The sequence below is a fragment of the Aulonocara stuartgranti genome (genome assembly GCF_965226115.1).
Source record: "Aulonocara stuartgranti genome assembly, chromosome: 4".
Taxonomy (NCBI): domain Eukaryota; kingdom Metazoa; phylum Chordata; class Actinopteri; order Cichliformes; family Cichlidae; genus Aulonocara; species Aulonocara stuartgranti.
Window position 1 is genome coordinate 11,108,187 of NC_138942.1, and position 18,162 is coordinate 11,126,348.

Genomic DNA, 18,162 nt, shown 5'->3' on the forward strand with positions numbered 1-18,162 from the left:
CTCATTAAAGTGTTTCACATTTTTCCCAGACTCCAGTTTTATGGTTTCTAATTTTTTATAATTATGTTAGATGAGAATAAAACTGGTTTCTCAGCAGATCCTCTGTTGCCACAATGATGTCTTGGTAAATAAAAGGGAAGCTGAGGAGTGGATGGCAGTATGTGTGTGCGTGTGTGTTAGGAGGGATCTATTTTTTATTCAAATTTTTTTTTTTACATGCAAGATGGCCACACGAGGCCGGAAAGACTTGAGTTACATGTTTTGAAAGCTGTTTACATTTTTCGTCCTAGGCGTATTGTGCAATGTACCATGTGTGGTGTGATTATTCTCAATGGTTCCCTGTGTGATCTGACAACACTCCGTGGTTTTGAGAACGTGCAAAACTGTGTTGATGAGTTAGTAAGATTTGCCAGAAGTTGTGTGAATTTACTTGTTTAGAGTTTTGACAAAAGGAGGCAAGGTTTCAAAGTGTAAAATGAGCCTGAGCAACCGTTTACAGCTGCTCAAGATGGCAATGACTCCCATGCAGAGAATGTGGAGCTCATGTACTAAGGAAATCCTTAACAATGTAGTTTGTCTGGGTCTAACAGGTACAACCAGGGTGTCAGTGTTAAAATAATCCAAGGCCTGGATTCACAAATATTCAGACCACGCCTAAAAAATATTAGGCATGAGTTACATCTTCAGAGACATTTAGGTACATTTATCCTATACATTGTGTGCACATTTGCACTTACACTTTAAAAACAGAGGGTAAAATAAGATGCATAGCTAAAAATAAAAGGTTAAAGGTATATTTAAAATGTTACAGAAAGAGGGAGTCCCGTATAATAATAACCTATACACTCCATAGTGTAGAGTTTTACACATTCACCCAACAAGCAAAAGGTCCCTGTTTCAACCCATCTGATGTTGTGTCAAGAAGGGCCTGACAAATCAGAAATCTGGTGCTACTCGCTGTAATGACCCCTTGCAAATATGGGGGCAGCTGGGCCACCTTTAAAAGTACACAACAAATGCAAGAACAAACAAGCAACTTTAAACCACAAGAATATCCACACCACCTATAACAAACTACACAAGTCGAAAAAATGACATTTTTGTTGTTCCAAAGAGTCATATGGGGGCTCTTCCCATTGTTTGACTTGCACAGGCCCATTCGCTCCAAAAATCAGTGTCCTCCTGAGTCACACTACTGAGATTACTTCCTAGTCACTAAGCTACTATTAATCAAATAAGTAACATGAGCTTGGTTTTTACTGTAATAGCTTATCAATGATTTAGATCTCCTTCATTACCAAACTGAAGGATTTAATTTTACTAAAATTATTCTTTTTGCTTCTCTCTTTATGAGTTGCCACAGTGCCTGCCTCCAAAACTATGCCAGTAGAATTCAGCTGAGGGGGTGCACTGACCTTTTTGGATGGGCCTGGACCCCTGGGGCCCATAACACCAGGGACTAAAAGTTTTAAGTCATTGAGGAGGTGTGGCTGACCCAGTTCTGGCCCGAGGGCCAGAATCGACCCAGCAGAATGGAAGGTGAAAACAACACACCTAGGAATAAAATCTACCCAGGGCATTATGTAGTTCTAATTACAATTATGTAGTCAATAAGGTTGTTGAATTAACTGAAAGCCACAAATCTACCAGAGTATTATTAATTTCACACCTCCACTTTTACCTGCTTCCATAAAGAAAATGTTTGACAACATGAATCAATCAACAAATCTTAAATTGTAATGACTTTCTTGTCCTAATCATTGCATGAGTGGTGAATGATGCTCCTAATTTAAAAAGTATAACCCAATTGTTTCATTCAAAGTGCAAACATTTTATTTCTTTACCAGAAGGAAAAAACAATTGTTAGAGCCTCATCCTTGTCTACCCAGCTAGCATTAAACTTTGTCTTTCTGCCATGTTCTCCTCTACACCCCTAAAAGCTATCCACTGTACGATGTTTGCTGTAGGCTGAGATATGAATAACAAGTTAGTCTCGATTTCCAGGGAAATTCTTAATTTAAAAAAATCTTTATTACTATAATTAGAATAAAACTCCTTGCCACACACATACTTGAAATTTCATACTAGGCATGAGAAATACATTGGGTGTGGACAGAACCACACGATATAATATTTAAATACATTAGACAGCTTGCATTGTTCAGCTTTGTGAGGCTGCCAGATGTGTGCCATTTAGCCCCAGGGGGATGAGTGATTATGAGGCTCTCTGCAATCTCAAAATGTCTGCTGTGAGAAAACACTATTTAAATTTACAAACGGATGGTAGCAGACAGACAAATAAATATGCAACAACTCAGCAAACTCCACTGTCATGTTATACTAATACAATGCAGAATTATGACTTGCATGAATACATGTAACATGGAACTATTCGCTACTTTTGCTCTCTGCGGGTTTTGAGTCTTTGAACCCGGAGCAGCAAATGGAGTTTCCCGCATGCACTTGACAGCACCGCCGCATCTCCGCGATCTCCTTCTCGCACAGGCTTTCCACGTACTTATTAGCTGCAGGGGGGAGATAGAGTTAGGCAACAGTTCAGGTTCACTTCACCAACATATAATTGCGTCAAAGTGAGCGCTTAAAGCACCTTGTAAACACTTCTGAATTGCACATGCTTGCTTTTGGCACGGATCCTTCTGTGGCATTTCTGAAAGAGAACACGACATTCTTTGTTGTGAGCAAATGCAAAGAGGACTTAACATAAGAAAGAACCCAAGAAATGACTCCCACCTTTATCACTTTTAAGTAGTTGTCATGGACCTAATAATTAGTCTCAAAAAGCTAACTAATGTTAGCTGCTCATGCTAGTCCCCCCTTACTAAGCAGTGTTTTGAACATGTGACTCTTCAACAGCCAATCACCTCTTAGGAAGTACAGCAGCGTCATCTCGTGGTCAGAAGCCGCAGTGACCGCGTGACAGGGGTCCAAATGATAAAATCCACACACAGATGGCACTAAATTTTTAAAATCAACACTCATATACTAGTTCTCTATTTAAAAATCCTCTTACGAGGCAGTGTTTTGATCATGTGAGTCTTCAACAACCAATCACCTCCTAAGATCAATGACTGTAGAAGTATAACCACGCCATCTCGCGGTGAGAAGTCGTAGTGACCCAGTGACAGAGGGAAAATGATGCAATGGCAGCTGTTTGAATATTGTGAAAAGTTGTGTTTTTTTGGTATAGCTTTAAAAAGGTAAACACGTATGTATTCTGCATTAATTTCAAACACAGTGAAATAAACTTTTTTTTAGGTTAATTTAGAGTGTTTTATAGCTTGTGAAAATCAGTGTCTCAGATATTAGATTATTTTCACAAGTTTGATTAAATTAATGTTATTACAGCATGAATACTGTTCATCTCCTGGGCATGCCACGTGCAATCGCAATTATGGGGGAAGGCTGCTGACTTGGCACTTGTCCAGACAGCGATCAATGACGCTGTTCACAAAGGGAGAAAGGCAGAGAAAGTCATTGGTGAAAAGGAATGGGCTGAGCGTGGTGCCAGTGCATCAAGAGCAAACACTGACTTTTCCTAAATCAGAGATGAACCAGATTTACTTTTTAGTTTTGGAAATCAAAGTCCTAGAGCGTGGAGGAAGAGTGGAGAGGCACAGAATCCAAGGTCTGTGATGTGGTTGGTTCACCATGTTTTATAAAGTGCAATGTCAGTGCAGCTGTCTACCAAGAGCTTATAGAACACTTCATACTTCCACCTGCTGATAAACCTTATTTCCTTTTTCAGCAGGACTTAGATCCTGCCCAGAGTCTCAAAACTACTACCAGATTTGCTGCCTGGGTTATTAATGTGCTTAATTGGCCAGTCAACTTGCCAGAACTGAATCCGGTAGAGTGGGGGTGGGTAACTGCCCAGCCCTGCCACAGAGAGGCTGTGCAGGGTATTGTCAAGCTGAGAAACACCCAACACAAAAATAAACACGAGCTGAAGGTGGCTATTAAAGCAATGGCTTAAATAACTCCTCAGGAGTGCTGCAGGCTGATCGGCTGCATCACGCTGCTCTGCAATCATGCAGCAGTTCACGGTAAAGGAGCCCAGACTAAGTATTGAGTGTACAGATGAACATACTTTTGATAAGTTGGATATTTCTGTATTGTAAATCTTTGTTTCATTAATATAAGACAATATCTCAAATAAGAATTTGAGAAATTGGCTTCTGATTTCCATGAGCTCCAAGTCATAATCTTTAAAATTAGAACAAAATAGAATATGTAATTTTACTTAAAATGAATATAGGAAATTATAAAGGTTACCTTTAATATGAATTCTATCTATATGTTCTAAGTTCTGCATGATTCATTTAAGCTTCATCTGGATTGGACAGACTACTGTAAATTATGTGTTAGTATTCTTAGTATTTTTTTCCTTTGGAAAGATGTTTGATTAAAGGTGGCTTGTTGGTCCATGAAAGAAGTTTATTACAATTCATTTATTAAACTTGTATTGATAAAGATGAGAAAACAAAGACGTCATATTTACAGCCATGTCCTGGTGCTAGTCATACTGCTATGATGAGTAGCTACACTTCTGTAGTGTTACAAGATAGTTTCATTAATAGGAAAAAAGGGCCTATCCAAATATAAATTAGACACAGAATGTCTCATAAAATGTGAACTACATCCTAAAACAACACTGACAAATTAAATGGTAATTACCAAGCACAGCATATTCAGGTCTGTTTCTCTGTGTGAACTAATTCTGGATGATAAGAAGATCGTCTCATAAATATGCACCTCCATCGCCAGAGTAGCAAATGTGAAAGTAAAAAAACAAAAACACCAGAAATAAAAACTGTAAAAAAGATAAACTTCTCGCTGTGTTTCTGATGTGGTCGTCCAACCCCCTCTCCACAGTGGTTGTTTCAAACGCCTAGGTGAAAGCAAAAGAAGATACAAGTTAGGCTGCAGCATGCACAGACAGGTTGCGCATGTGCCTCATTTCTCTCTTCTACCTTTGGTCTTTGCCTTGACAATGAACTGCTTGCTTTTCTTTTCCAGTGTATTGGATGCAGTGCAGGTGTAGGTCCCTGGGAGCAGCGAGGAGGAGGTAACAGTTGCTTCATTCTCCACCCTCTCCTGCATGGGAACGGAAGATTGCCAGCTGTATATTGGGGTGGGGTTTCCTGTTGCAGTGCAGTTTAATATGATCTCACCCCCCAGTATAGAATCCAAAATCTCTGGTTCAGGACTCAGGAATGACGGGGGAACTAAAGAGAAAGTTACACATATCATTTCTCACTGTATCGAGCATGCAGGAACTTGCTTTAAGAATGAGAAGAGCTTAGTGACTCACAATAAACAGAAGCATTGAGAGGTTCTGAGGAAACAGTGGGAGGTGGCTGTGGTCCCTCTGGCCCAAGCTCCAGCTCTGCAACACACTTATACTGCACTCCGTTCTCAGCTTTAGTTGGTGTGATAACAAGGATAGAGGATACTTGGACAGGTGAGGAAGAGGTGAGATCAGAGAAGGAGTGGTTATAAACCTCAGTCTGCCCTCTGTACCACCTCAGGCTGAGATACTGAACAGGAGCAATATTCTGAACTTCGCAGAGCAGCTGGTACTCTTTCCCTGCCACCATGGGGCCGGTGTGGTTCACCTGTCTGATGGAGACACTGTCTGGAGTTTCTAAATGAATAACACACAGGATTCAGGTCAATCAAAAAAGGGCTCGGTTGAGAAATCAATCTTAACAACAGCTTTTAAACAACTCACTGTAGAGCACAAGGTTGAGCTTCTCCTCGCATTGTTTCGGAGCTGTGAAAAACACCCCATAACAGATGGGCTCCTCTATCCAGTCAATGAGACTGTCCACCTTCCACTGGACAGACCGGTCCTCTTGTGTATGTGAAGCACTGATGGCTGACTCCCAGCCCAGGACACGGACAGGGCGTGCAGCCTCGCAGCTGACAGACACTGACTCCCCAAAGCCCACCACGACCCTGGACGGCTTGAGGATTAGGGAGCAGCCTTCACCTGACACTAAGATACACAGCAGTGATATCTCTCACTGTTTTTCTGTCATCATCATCACAATGCATATTCATATTTACATGAAAAAGCCGTAACTACTTGCACATTATGTAACCCTGTTACAACACACTCACAAGTAATCAAGCAGGAATTGTCTAATACTTTCAAAGTTTACAAGTGTGCATTGCTAATAGGGGATTTATAGCTATACTACTAATAAGTCACATGTGCTATGACAGCAGAATTAAACTGACCTACTTACAGGGCGTCACCCACATTATATCTTGGCTGCAACCTAATAAGCATCCAGCATGCAACCACACATCTTATTCTTTAGGGCCTTTCATCACTTGAGTAAATAACAGTCTTGGCATGAAGACAAATATTTTTGTCAGCACAAAACTGGCTGCTCTAATTCTTCGAGCTCGCCTTTAGATTTATTTCACAGAAGTTACTGATCATTCCAACCCGGATTTACTTACTAGCATTTCCATAAGACCAAACGTCATCTACAACCCAAAGAAGTGAAAAGAAACACCTCTGCGACAAAATCTTACCTGAACAAAATGTGCAAAGCAAAAGAATCCATGTGAGAAAGTTGTTTCCCATGTTATTTTCTGCACCGAGCCGTGGATTAACAGACTAGAGAAAGAGAACTCCAACTTGAAAGACCTTGGCAACCCTGCAGGGAATTATGTTGGAACAAAAGTTCCCTCCCAGCTGACTTTGGGGGGCGATGGAGGGGGTGAAAGGGAAAGAGGGAAATGTAACAGGTTGCAGGCCTCTGAAAAACAGCATAACACTTACTGCACTGCAGTAATCTTAGAAGCAAGTATGCAGGATATTAAAAGCCTGCAGAGACATCGAAGTATATGCAGAACTAAAATGCCACTAATATAGGATGAATACATCTGTCTAGTTCCTCCGCCCCCTACCCCTATTTTCCAACATCCAGCTTGAAATCTGAGTAGAATAAAATGTAAACACCAAACTTTCATTCCTTAATTTTTGAGTCATGTGAGTCTCCTAGAACACAGAGGTGAAAGCATATCAACCTGACCCACATTTTCTCTTTCCTTTCAGTGTCACTCTCTGTGAAGAAACGCTTGCTTTCCCTTCGTCTTGCATGCTTGCCTCCTATTGCTCCTGACCTCCATGCTTTGTGAAATCCCAGCAGGCAGCAGTGCTGGTCTTGTGCAGGATGTAGCTTGTAAGACTCCCAACTGTGACCAGAATGCTACGCAGCCTATCAGCTTTGACCACAACTGCAGTGCAAGGGAGCGAGTAATCGAACGCTTTATGGTGTATTTATGGACAGCACAGCTGGGAATCTCAACTTACACATTGCAGTATGAGCTCAGTTCACTTGCAGCTTTGAATATGCTCTTCCCTCTAAAAGTTCTCTATCGAAACACGTTAATGTTGTGCGTTTGCTCATTTGAAAAATCTTGTTTTTTTTTCTTTAAGTCCATGACTAATTGAGCACTGGTGGCTGTGCCAGGTTGTTAGGGCAACACAGAGCATACAGAAACAGTATTTGAACAGTGACAGAGAAGGAAAAAAACATGGTTTCATAAGAAATATGTTTATATTGGCAACAGTAGTCTGGATCACAAATGATCTTCTTTACATTCACTTTTTAAAGAACTAATTAGTATGGCAGAGTGAACATTGTAAAATGTAGCCAGACTCAAAGACAGAGAGTGAGAAAGAAAACTGGTTTGACTTTGCCTCGTCTCCTGAATTGTTTAATTCAGGATTTACAATCACACACATGTAGTTTCTTAAAAACATGTCACTGGTACAATTAGACAAACTCTGGTAAAATGCAGACTCAGTAAAACAACTGTTGTGTCATGTGAAAAGTTGGCGCAATACTTGATAAACTCTATCAGTCTATTCAGTGCAAAAATTATGAAGCGATCCGAAAGACTTACCAGTGCATACAGAAATCGAATTTTACAAAAAAGGAGAAAGAAATATGAATAATTTATGCATATCCTAAAAATGAATACTTAAAAAAAGTAATTACTACATTGTGCTCTCAAGTAATTCCATAAAAAGTACTTCCAAAGCATTTACATGTTTAGATGAGTAGAAACAAAATGAATATATAAAATGCTGACATAGAATTGCTAATTTTGCTTTAAAAAAATGAGTTTTATGCAAATATTTAATGTACTTCTTGATGAATTGTTATTTTTTTTAAAGACACACAAGAGGTCTACAATTCAGATGAGGCAACAATTGCTGTTAAATAGTACCTAATTATCAAGTCATATGAACAATAAAAACAATATTTTTTAACACAATTACTAGATGAGAAATATAACCCAAAAGCACAACCGCACAAAAAGCTGAGAAATCCACTCTGACCATATATAGCTGTATCAACGTATTACAGCAATTGTGTCCAAAATATATGCTCTGTTTAATTCCTCTGATACGACCTTTGTCTTCATTTGTAGTTTTGCATGGACAGGATATAGTGGCTTCATCGGAGCTTTGCTGCAGCACGAAGCTGATAATCAGCACAGAACAAACCATACACTATGTGTGAAAGCCATAAAACCAAAATGATGAGCTAGAAAAAGAGCGCCTGTTAGGTGTTAATTCCCCTGAGTCCAACATCAGCTTGATTCATTAAATGAGTTTATGTGCATTCAAGTAACCATCTCGACATCAGCTACAGACTTGTGAAAATGTGCAGGAGAGAGGAAAACATCACATCCATATGCAAAAAGGTTTGAATTATCCTGATTAAAACTGAAACAGGAAGTATTTGTGTAGTAAAGATTTCCAAATAAGGCCAGCAAGCACATCATGCTTCCAAAATAAGACTGTAGTGGGGATGAAATCTAATTATTTATCTGTTGCATTTTTATACACAGACTTGTAAAGGTTACTGCAGTGCATTTAAACGCATTTCCTGTATTATATATCTTTGTTAGGGCAGCAATCTTGATTAGTGAGCTTTAGAGATAGCTGACAAGATAATGCATTTTTAAAGCTACAGCTTTGAGCAGAAGAACACCCACAGAGCATGCAGAGCAGACATGTCCTTTGTCCATTAAGAGACATGTTACAGAATTTTTGGGTCCAAGCACCAAATAAGATCATTAACAAAAATAAAAATAATAGCCATGCAAATCTGAATTTAAAAAAAAGTCTGCCTTATACTGGTCTTGAGGGAGTTCCTGGTTGATAGCCGCCTTTGTTGAAAGAGAACGTTCCATTAGGTGTCACAAAATATGCACCAGCAATGAGGAGCAAAACTCCGACGGCCACACCCACTCCCACCATGACTCCAAAGGTTGTTCGAGACCCTGTGGGAGATGGGAAATGTTGTTACATTGTTGCTCTCAACTTATCTGCTCAGACTTTCTGCTCTGTCTGTAATAAACCCCACATCCCAAAATAAAAATGAAAACAAAGAACAAAGCGATTAAAATCCCAGCAGTGGTCCCAGGACGACTACCTAATGGAGAATCACAGCACAAAATATTATAGACAATAAGAACGTATAACGAGATACAAAATGTCATGAAGTAACTAATGAGAACTTACTTGGAGCTTCGCTGATATTGAAATATTTGGTCACATTGCCTTGGTTACTATAGGCTGTGCATGTATAGACCCCTGGAAGCTCAAACGGTAGGGTCAGAATTGGCTCAATCACTTCTTCTTTGTCATGCCATTCTTTTGTGAATTTTGGGAATTCCCAGTGGTATGATGGTGGAGGGTTTCCTTTAGCGTTACAATTTAAAGTCATATTTTCACCAACTGTCATTTCCAGAGTCTCATTTCCAGCCTTGGTGTAGGTTGGTGGGTCTGAGGACATGCATGCAAATAAAATACAGACAAATGTGAAATAAATTAGAAAATAAAATACAAGGAAAATCTTCTGATGTTTGATCAAGATCAACTTAAAAACTCACAGAATACAGTCACTCTATGCGACATTGAGCGCATCATGGCAGGACCTTGTTCTCCTGGCCACAAGTTTAGTTTTGCTTCACACCAGATCTCAGCTCCATCATCATCTCTATGAGCAGTCAGAGTGAGGACAGATGACTTACTGACGGGAGATGGACTGGACTCAATAAATGTCTCAGAATTTAAGATCTTATTTCCTTTGTGCCAAAGCACAGAGAGATTTCTTGCTGGTGCAACATTAACAATGTCACACTGTATGGCAAACTTTTCACCTTCTTTCACTGTAGTTGAATTCTGTCTCAATGACACACTGTCTGGCATTTCTGCAAGTAGAAGAAATAAAAAGGATTAATGTCATTCACTGTTCAAATACTAAAACACCTTTTCTGGAAATATATGAGACAGTTAAGGCTACTTACTATAAACAGTGACTGGTAACAGTTTTACACACTGACCACCATCACGGGAATTCACATAACACATTGGCCCTAACTCCCACACTGGCACAGAGTCAATTTTAAAGTCAAGAAAAGTGCCATTGAGGGTAAGGTCCACTCCTCCATATGGAGACTCCCAGCCCATTCCTTCAGTCTGGTTAGATAGTGAAGTGCACTTGGCTGATAAGGCGTCTCCAAATCTCACCACAACTCTAGAGGGACTCATTTGTAATGGACAGGAGGCACTTGCAGGGTTTCCTAGAGAAGAAGAAGAAGACTTAAGTTCATGGCAACATTTACTCTGATGTTCTACTAAGCATTACGGTCCTGTTAGTACTCTGGCCTGGTTCAGAGGACTTAAGACTCCGTGCTGAAAAGATGAGCCATTCAATATCTGAACACAAACACTAAACAACTCTCGCCCAATTAGTATTTGAAAGTCAAGCTACTCCAGGATAGCCAGAAAGATTATTGTATTAAAAAATTATCAATTTCATACTCTTCAGCTCTCCAGATGAAAGTTTATTGAGGACCTTTTTTTTTTTTAAATTTCATAAAGATTTGATATTTTGATTTAAAGACTTCTAATCTCTCCTCCATGCCTGCTTCATGCCCTGGGGGACAGGGCTATGGCTCTCTACATCCTCTAGCAGACCATTACATGGGGAAATCTTTTGAATACAAGCGCGCTGATCCACACAGGTGTGCACACGGGTGTCCACTGTTAATAGACATAAACTACACCTTTATTGGCTGCTATTTCCAAGCACATTGTGCTCTGTCGGTCCTACGTGCTGCACAACAACATTCAATATTTAGTATTTACTGCTGTTTACACTTAGCTAGATTAAAGTGATGGTGTTGTGTTTAGTATGTTGCTCTGTTTTTTTTTTGCTTGTTTTCTCTTTTTTTTCTCTCAACAGGTGATCCAGGAGATTTTTTTTCCTCTTCTTTCTCTTTTTAAGTGCCCTCTCTCACTGTCCCTATTCCCTTCTGTTTTTCTTTTCCTTCATCTTTCTTTCTCCCTTTCCTATCCCTCAGTCATGTCTGTCCCGTCTGTAACAACTGAAAATAAAATAAAATAAATAATAACAACAAAGGTTGATCAAACGGACCAATATGGCAAGGCCGTGATGATCCATTTCGCAAAGTAAATCCATTGGGTATCCTTGTTGGTCTTCAGACAACAATTCTGACGGCTAAAGAACCAAATGGGACAGGCAAAAAAAAGGACTTCTAATCTAAAAGGCATATCCCCCCAAGAAAGGAGATCAGGCAGTATCTAAAGCATAACTGGTACCACAAGTTTGTTGCAGAGTTACTTCATCTTACATCATTATACCTCCAGCCAATAAATGAATCCATTTCAGAAGCAAAATATCCACTGGAAACTTTATTCAAGTAATTTAAAGTATTGTCTGGGATCAGTATCAGAGACTAAGATTTAACCAGCCTTACTCAGTGACATGACTCATATTTCTCTTGCAAAGAAGTTGATGACTGATAATAATTCATTGCTTTGTTATGGAAACTGCAAATTTTCCTCCTTATTCCTATGAAGCTTAAAGAAATCTCCTCATAAAATTAGCAACAAATCTGCCCCTTCTGTAAAGAAACAGATCTCTGAGAAAAGCTGGTCTGTCTAGTAGCGCCATAAATCATGTTTCAAAGTTGTTGTTTTTTTCTGGGTTCACACAAGATAATGAAATATGGAGATGCAAGTTTATGTAGACACATAGAGTACAATTTCTATTCATATCTATTTTTGCTTCACTGAATGTAACCCCCCTCCCTACTTTTGTTTCTGGTAGCACTTTCTTTTCATTTTGTTGGTGGTGACGGGGGTCGGACTTGATTGGATTTGAGGGGTTCTAACTTTTTTTGTTGTTTAGTTTACAGTGGTTGATACAAATGTTACTATAGTTCTTCTTGGTCATTTAGTTTCTCTTTCATACATCTCCAGGAATGACAGCTCAGACACTGACCTGATAAAATACACAAACTTGGGTCAATGATTTACAAGCTGTGTTTAGTCGAGAAGATCTAACAACACAGAGATTAAAACTGAAATTCACGATTATAAGAAACAAATACAAACCCGGTCACGGACAGTAGGACAGCATGTTTATACAGTCCACGAACAGAGCTGATATGTATCAAACAATGGGCGTAGGCTTTCTCGAAGCTGCAGCGATCAATTCATAAAGACACAATATGGTAGCTTTATGTAACAAAGAAAGAAAACAAGCTCACCTGTACACGCGATTAATAAACCGAAGAAGAAGAAGGACCACACCATGGTTTCAGCAAACAGGGAAACACGCTCACAAAGAAAAGAAAAATAAATTAGATCCGGCTGAATAAACTTAGTCAAGCACCCGTGTCCCTCCTCCTGCTGCTCCTGTACCCACAAGCTGTGACCAAACCCTAAACCTGTAAAGGAAAAAAAATCCGAAACCAAAAGTAGTCAGGCAGCAACTATCCCGACAGTCACACGATTACCTCACCAAGCGTCCCGTCTTCTGCTCGCTCTGAAGCGACATTGTGAGTTAAAGGAACAGTTCGAAGTTATTGTTCAACCTCTTACTTAATAAATTAAACATTTGATTTACTTTTGAAGAAAACCTTCAAAAGTTTGCAGTATAGCAACTAGTTTCATTTAACCTTAGCTCAACCTTTAGTTTCAGCTAATTACTCAATTAAACCCCCCTCCTCCAAGACTTCAGCATTTAATCGTCAATTTTAAAGCATGTAAATGATAAATGTGTATGCAGTTTTTATACAACCAAGTCGCAAGGCTTAAAACTTCGTCTTTTCATACTGGGTAGAAATGTCTAATAGCAATATTCCCGACTGCACTTGAAGGCGTCCATACCTGTAAACCTGTTGGATTCTCCCACAGCACCCTCCCGAGGACAGACTCCAACAAAACACTGAAAATTCAGGTGCCTTTGTTTCATGTGCGCCAAATGTCCCCGAAATAAGCAAACAGTTTATGCCTTTTATAGAGATATCAAATCTGTGTGCAGGACAGAGCAGAGTTTTTCCATATGCCTTGTATCTGTGCAGCAGGCTGAGACAAAACTATATTGTGCTCCTACTGATTTAAATACAATGGTATGCTTATATGGTTAGGTTACTGAGTTTGTATCTAAGCCTACAATTTTCCTTTCGATTTTAATTTTGCTCATAACAACAACCAAAGAAAACAGCTATTCTGAATTACTGGCAAAGAGGTTTACAACCTTGTATATTTTATGTTCCTTTATTACACTAATAACTGCTGTTTACATGCATATGAATAGCAACAAGATGTTTAATAAGAAAATACACTTTTGCCTAAGTGACAAATATTTACAGCACATACAAACAAATACAAATATGTTATAAAGTTCTCCTCAGCCTTCACACGAAGAACTTGAACTCCATTAACCCTTCAATAATTCGGATTATTAACACATCAGTGTGCGGTTTATTTTCAACAATAAGTTATTCAGGCTTTACTGTTTCTCATAAATAAATATAAACTTTTGGATTTACATCAAATATTAAACTGAATATACAGAGACATTCAATACGACATATATGGAAGACTGAAGTTAAATAATAAAACTGCGGTGCGCACTGCTGGCAGGACAGGTGATAAGGAAAGGCAGTTTATAAATGCTTGAGGGAAAGAGAAACAGCTGAGAAGAGGGACGGGGGAGAAGGGCAAAAGACAAAAACCAACAGAACGGGCAGAGAAAAAAAAATGCATATATCAATCACCTGGATCACCTGCTGAGAAAGAAAAAAGAAAGCAAGCAGAAGAGAACAAGAGTAATAGAATAAACAACATCACAATGATATATGGGAATATGACAGTAAATACTAAATGTTAAACATTATTGTGCAGCACATAAGATCAACAGAACACAGTGTGCTTTGAGGTAGGAGCCAAAAAGGGTGTAGTTTGTGGGTGTGATCACCCGTGTGTACACCTGTGAGCATGGACGCGCTTGTTTTTTGTTTTTTAAAAGGTTCCTTCATGTAATAATCTGCTAGAGGGTGTGGGGGGGCCACAGCCCCGTCCTCCAGGGCGTGAAGCAGGTGTGGAGGAGATCAAAACTCCAGACATCCAGAGGCCCCCAGAACACAAGAGACCAAGGAAGACCAACAGAGGGGCAGCTGCGCCACTGTCCCGGAAAGAGCTGAGGAGAGTCCCAGATGAGGGCTCACTCAGCAGCCGCGGAGCAGAAGCCAGGGGGAGTTGCAGTGACGCGCCCGTGAGCTCCGCCGGCAGCCAGCTGCGCCTGAGTGATCGAGCCCCAGGCCGAGAGGCCGGGGGCACCCCACCTCCGAAGTGGCCCGAGCGAGCCCCAGGCTCCAGGCCCCGATAAGCGACCGCCAAGGAGTGAGCTGGTGTGTACCTGGACGCCCATCCCCGGACACAAAGAACCACCAACGCACCGATATCTGAGGGGGTCCGCCACTGGCAGGGGAAGTGGTGGTAGGGGGAGATAGGCCTCCAAACCTTGGAGGGCCTGAGATGTCCCCAGAGAGGTGGCGCCTGACACCCAATCTGACATATAGACACAGACATACAGGCACACACAGATACAAACATCCATTCCCACCCTCATGCTCTCATATGCACTTACTCCACACTCAACCAACGTGGAGACAGACATAAAGAGACGCTGTACACACGATCACACTCCCCAAGCGTACTCTACAAACCGGGTCTAGGTGCCCCCGCCCCTGGAGGGGGGAACTGCACCCAGACCCAGGTGGTGTTTCCCTTTTCCCTGCGGTGGGGGGAGGCAGACCGCCCCGACTCCGCAGCAGCAGGAAGGCTCCATACTCCAGACCGCAGTTGGACGGCCAACTCCTCCTCCTAGCCCCCCTGCTCCAGCAGGTCGCAGAGAATGGGGGTGAGAGAAGACTCCAAACCTCCCTCCACCCGCTCATTGTAGTGTTGATGCATGTGTGTTTTAAGGTGCATTTTTAAAGCTACAGCTTTGAACAGAAGAACACCCACAGAGCACGCAGAGCAGACATGTCCGTCGGCCATCAACAGACATGTTACAGATGTTTTCTCCAAACACCAAATAAAATAATTAGAAATAATAATAATAGCAGAGATGTGCATTTTTATAAGAAGATAAAGGTTTACCTTATACTCATCCTGAGGGAGTTCCTGGTTGATAGCCACAATTGTGGAAAGAGATTGTGCCATTGGGTGTCACATAATATGCAACAGCAATGAGGAGCAAAACTCCAATGGCCACACCTATTGCCAGCATGGCTCCAAAGGTTGTTCGAGCCCCTGTGGGAGATGGGAAATGTGTTAACATTGTCGCTCTCAGCTCATCTTCTCAGTCTTTCTGCTCTGTCTGTAATAAACTATCTTGTGTGGACTGAATCTGGGTGTTGTGTGCTCTGTGGTTGCCATCACTCCTTTGGGCCAAAGGTGCTACTGTGTAACGGGTACAATGAGGAGGAGAGAGAAGAAGTGAAGTGAGTGTGATGTAAACAGTTTGATGGACATTAAAGTGTGCCTAAAAACGAGCCATTGTCTCCAGTGTTATATACAAACACAACAAACTACACATCCCTAAAACAAACACCAAAACAATTAAAATCCCAGCACTGGTCCCATGACGACTACTCAATGGAGAATCACAGCACAAAATATTATGACAATAAAAAAAGTATAACGAAATAAGAAATGTTATGAATGTATCAGAATACAGAGATGAACAGAGAAAAACTTCAAGAAATGAAAATACAATTACAAGTGATGAAAACTCACTGAGTACAGTCACACTATGTGACTTTGAGCGCATCATGGCAGGACCTTGTTCTCCTGGCCACAAGTTTAGTTTTGCTTCACACCAGATCTCAGCTCCATCATCATCTCCATGAGCAGTCAGAGTGAGGACAGATGACTTACTCACGGGAGATGGACTGGAGTCATCAAATGTCTCAGAATTTAAGATCTTATTTCCTTTGTGCCAAAGCATAGAGAGATTTCTTGCTGGTGCAACATTAACAATGTCACACTGTATGGCAAACTGTTCACCTTCTTTCACTGTAGTTGAATTCTGTCTCAATGACACACTGTCTGGCATTTCTGCAAGTAGAAGAAATAAAATGAATTAATGTCATTCACTGTTCTAATATTAAAACACCTTTCTAGGAAATATATGAGAAAGTTAAGGCTACTTACTATAAACAGTGACTGGTAACAGTTTTACACACTGATCACCATCATGGAGATTTACAAAACACATTGGACCTTACCCAGGGTGTCACTTCTCTTCTCTTTTCAATTGACTCTGTGCCAGTGTGGGAGTTAGAGCCAATTGAAAAGAGAAGAGAAGTGACACCCTGGGTAAGGTCCAATCCTCCATATGGAGACTCCCAGCCCATTCCATCAATCTGGTCAGATAGTGAGGTGCAGTTGGCTGAAAAGGAGCCTTCAAGTCTCACCACAACTCTAGGGGGACTAATTTGTAATGGACAGGAGGCACTTGCAGGGTTTCCTAGAGAAGAAGTAGACTTAAGTTTGGCATATGGCACAAACAGCGATGTATACATGGCTGGTACTCAGTTCAGGGGACTGAAGAATCTCCACTTAAAGGATGAGCCACTCAATATTTTAAAACAAAAAACTGATATTTCAACACCTTTTCCCAAATCACAACATACCCAACACTACTTTCTTTCCTCTCACTTGACTTTGTGCATTAACACTTGAACCTGTTGTCATTCTAGTAAAAAAAAACCATTAGACAACTAAAACTACAGTCATCCTCTTTAACGCCCCAGACAGAAAGTTTTAAAGGAGTCTTTTTTCATTTTCATGAAAACAGAATATGTTGGTTTTAAAAACCTCTTAAAAAGCCACTAAGCATCAAACTACACTGGAATACTAGATTTTCCTTAGGACTGTGGATCAGACAGTATCTACAGCATAACAGGTGCCACAAACAGAGGCTTTTTTTTTTTTACACCAAAATACATCAATTTTAGAAGCTTAAAACTATCTACTCATGACATCAGAAATATGCCCAATCTAATGAACAACATTACATGAATTAGATGAACAATAATGAAAGCTGGTCTAATTAGTATAGCCCCATAAATCAAGTTTTAAGATGCTTTGTGGGACCATGCTTTGTTTCTCCTGTAGATGATAATGTGGTTTATAGGAAGGAGAAAAAAAGCCGTTTAGTAGAAAAGAAAATATTTTATGAACAGAAAATTCTTGTTTGTCACTTGGTAACTCTGTCATACCTTTCAAGGAATTACAAGTTTAACAGGTTTCACAAGTATGCTGTATCATTTACAAGTTTCGCTTAACCTACAGAATCACATAAAACTGAAACTAAACCCATCAAGCTAAATAAAGCAAATATCAAATATAAAAATATAAGGTCATAGACAGTATGGCAGTATTTTTATATGGTACATTAACAGAGCTGATATGAATTATAAATTAACGGAGACATAATATTGTAACTTTATATCACAAAGAAACAAACACGACAGATAACAAACTCACGTGTACACGCGATTAAGAAGCCAAAGAAGAAGAAGAACCACATCATGGTTTCAGCATAGAGGACAACACGCTCTCAAAGAAATGACAAATAAATTAGACCTGGCTGAATACAGCTAGTCACACACCTGTGTCGCCCCTGCTGCTCTGCCCACAAGCTGTGACCAAAACTGAAACCAAAATTGAAGGTAGTAACACAGTATATTTTTTTTTAATGTTTATTTTTTATGATG

The 18,162-nt window shown here is 40.2% G+C and overlaps 1 protein-coding gene across 3 annotated transcripts; it reads right to left on the minus strand.

Annotated features, from left to right (window-relative positions):
- Positions 1-4,434: 4,434 nt before the first annotated feature.
- Positions 4,435-16,190, minus strand: LOC309705517 (cell adhesion molecule 3-like). 3 transcript variants are annotated; one of them, XM_082531408.1, is made up of 9 exons: positions 12,637-13,069; positions 10,366-10,641; positions 9,949-10,269; positions 9,578-9,841; positions 6,568-9,336; positions 5,753-6,019; positions 5,333-5,665; positions 4,992-5,246; positions 4,435-4,909 (listed from the first exon to the last, which is right to left on the minus strand). In XM_082531408.1, the coding sequence occupies exons 5-9, from the start codon at positions 6,617-6,619 to the stop codon at positions 4,902-4,904; spliced, it is 915 nt and encodes a 304-aa protein (XP_082387534.1). In that variant the 5' UTR covers positions 6,620-9,336; positions 9,578-9,841; positions 9,949-10,269; positions 10,366-10,641; positions 12,637-13,069; the 3' UTR covers positions 4,435-4,901. The 3 variants fall into 3 exon arrangements, with proteins under 3 accessions (XP_082387534.1, XP_082387535.1, XP_082387533.1); XM_082531409.1 differs by lacking the exons at positions 9,949-10,269; positions 10,366-10,641; positions 12,637-13,069 and adding an exon at positions 16,178-16,190; XM_082531407.1 differs by lacking the exons at positions 4,435-4,909; positions 4,992-5,246; positions 5,333-5,665; positions 5,753-6,019 and having other exon boundaries at positions 7,580-9,336; positions 12,637-13,055.
- Between the last annotated feature and the right edge of the window lie 1,972 nt (positions 16,191-18,162).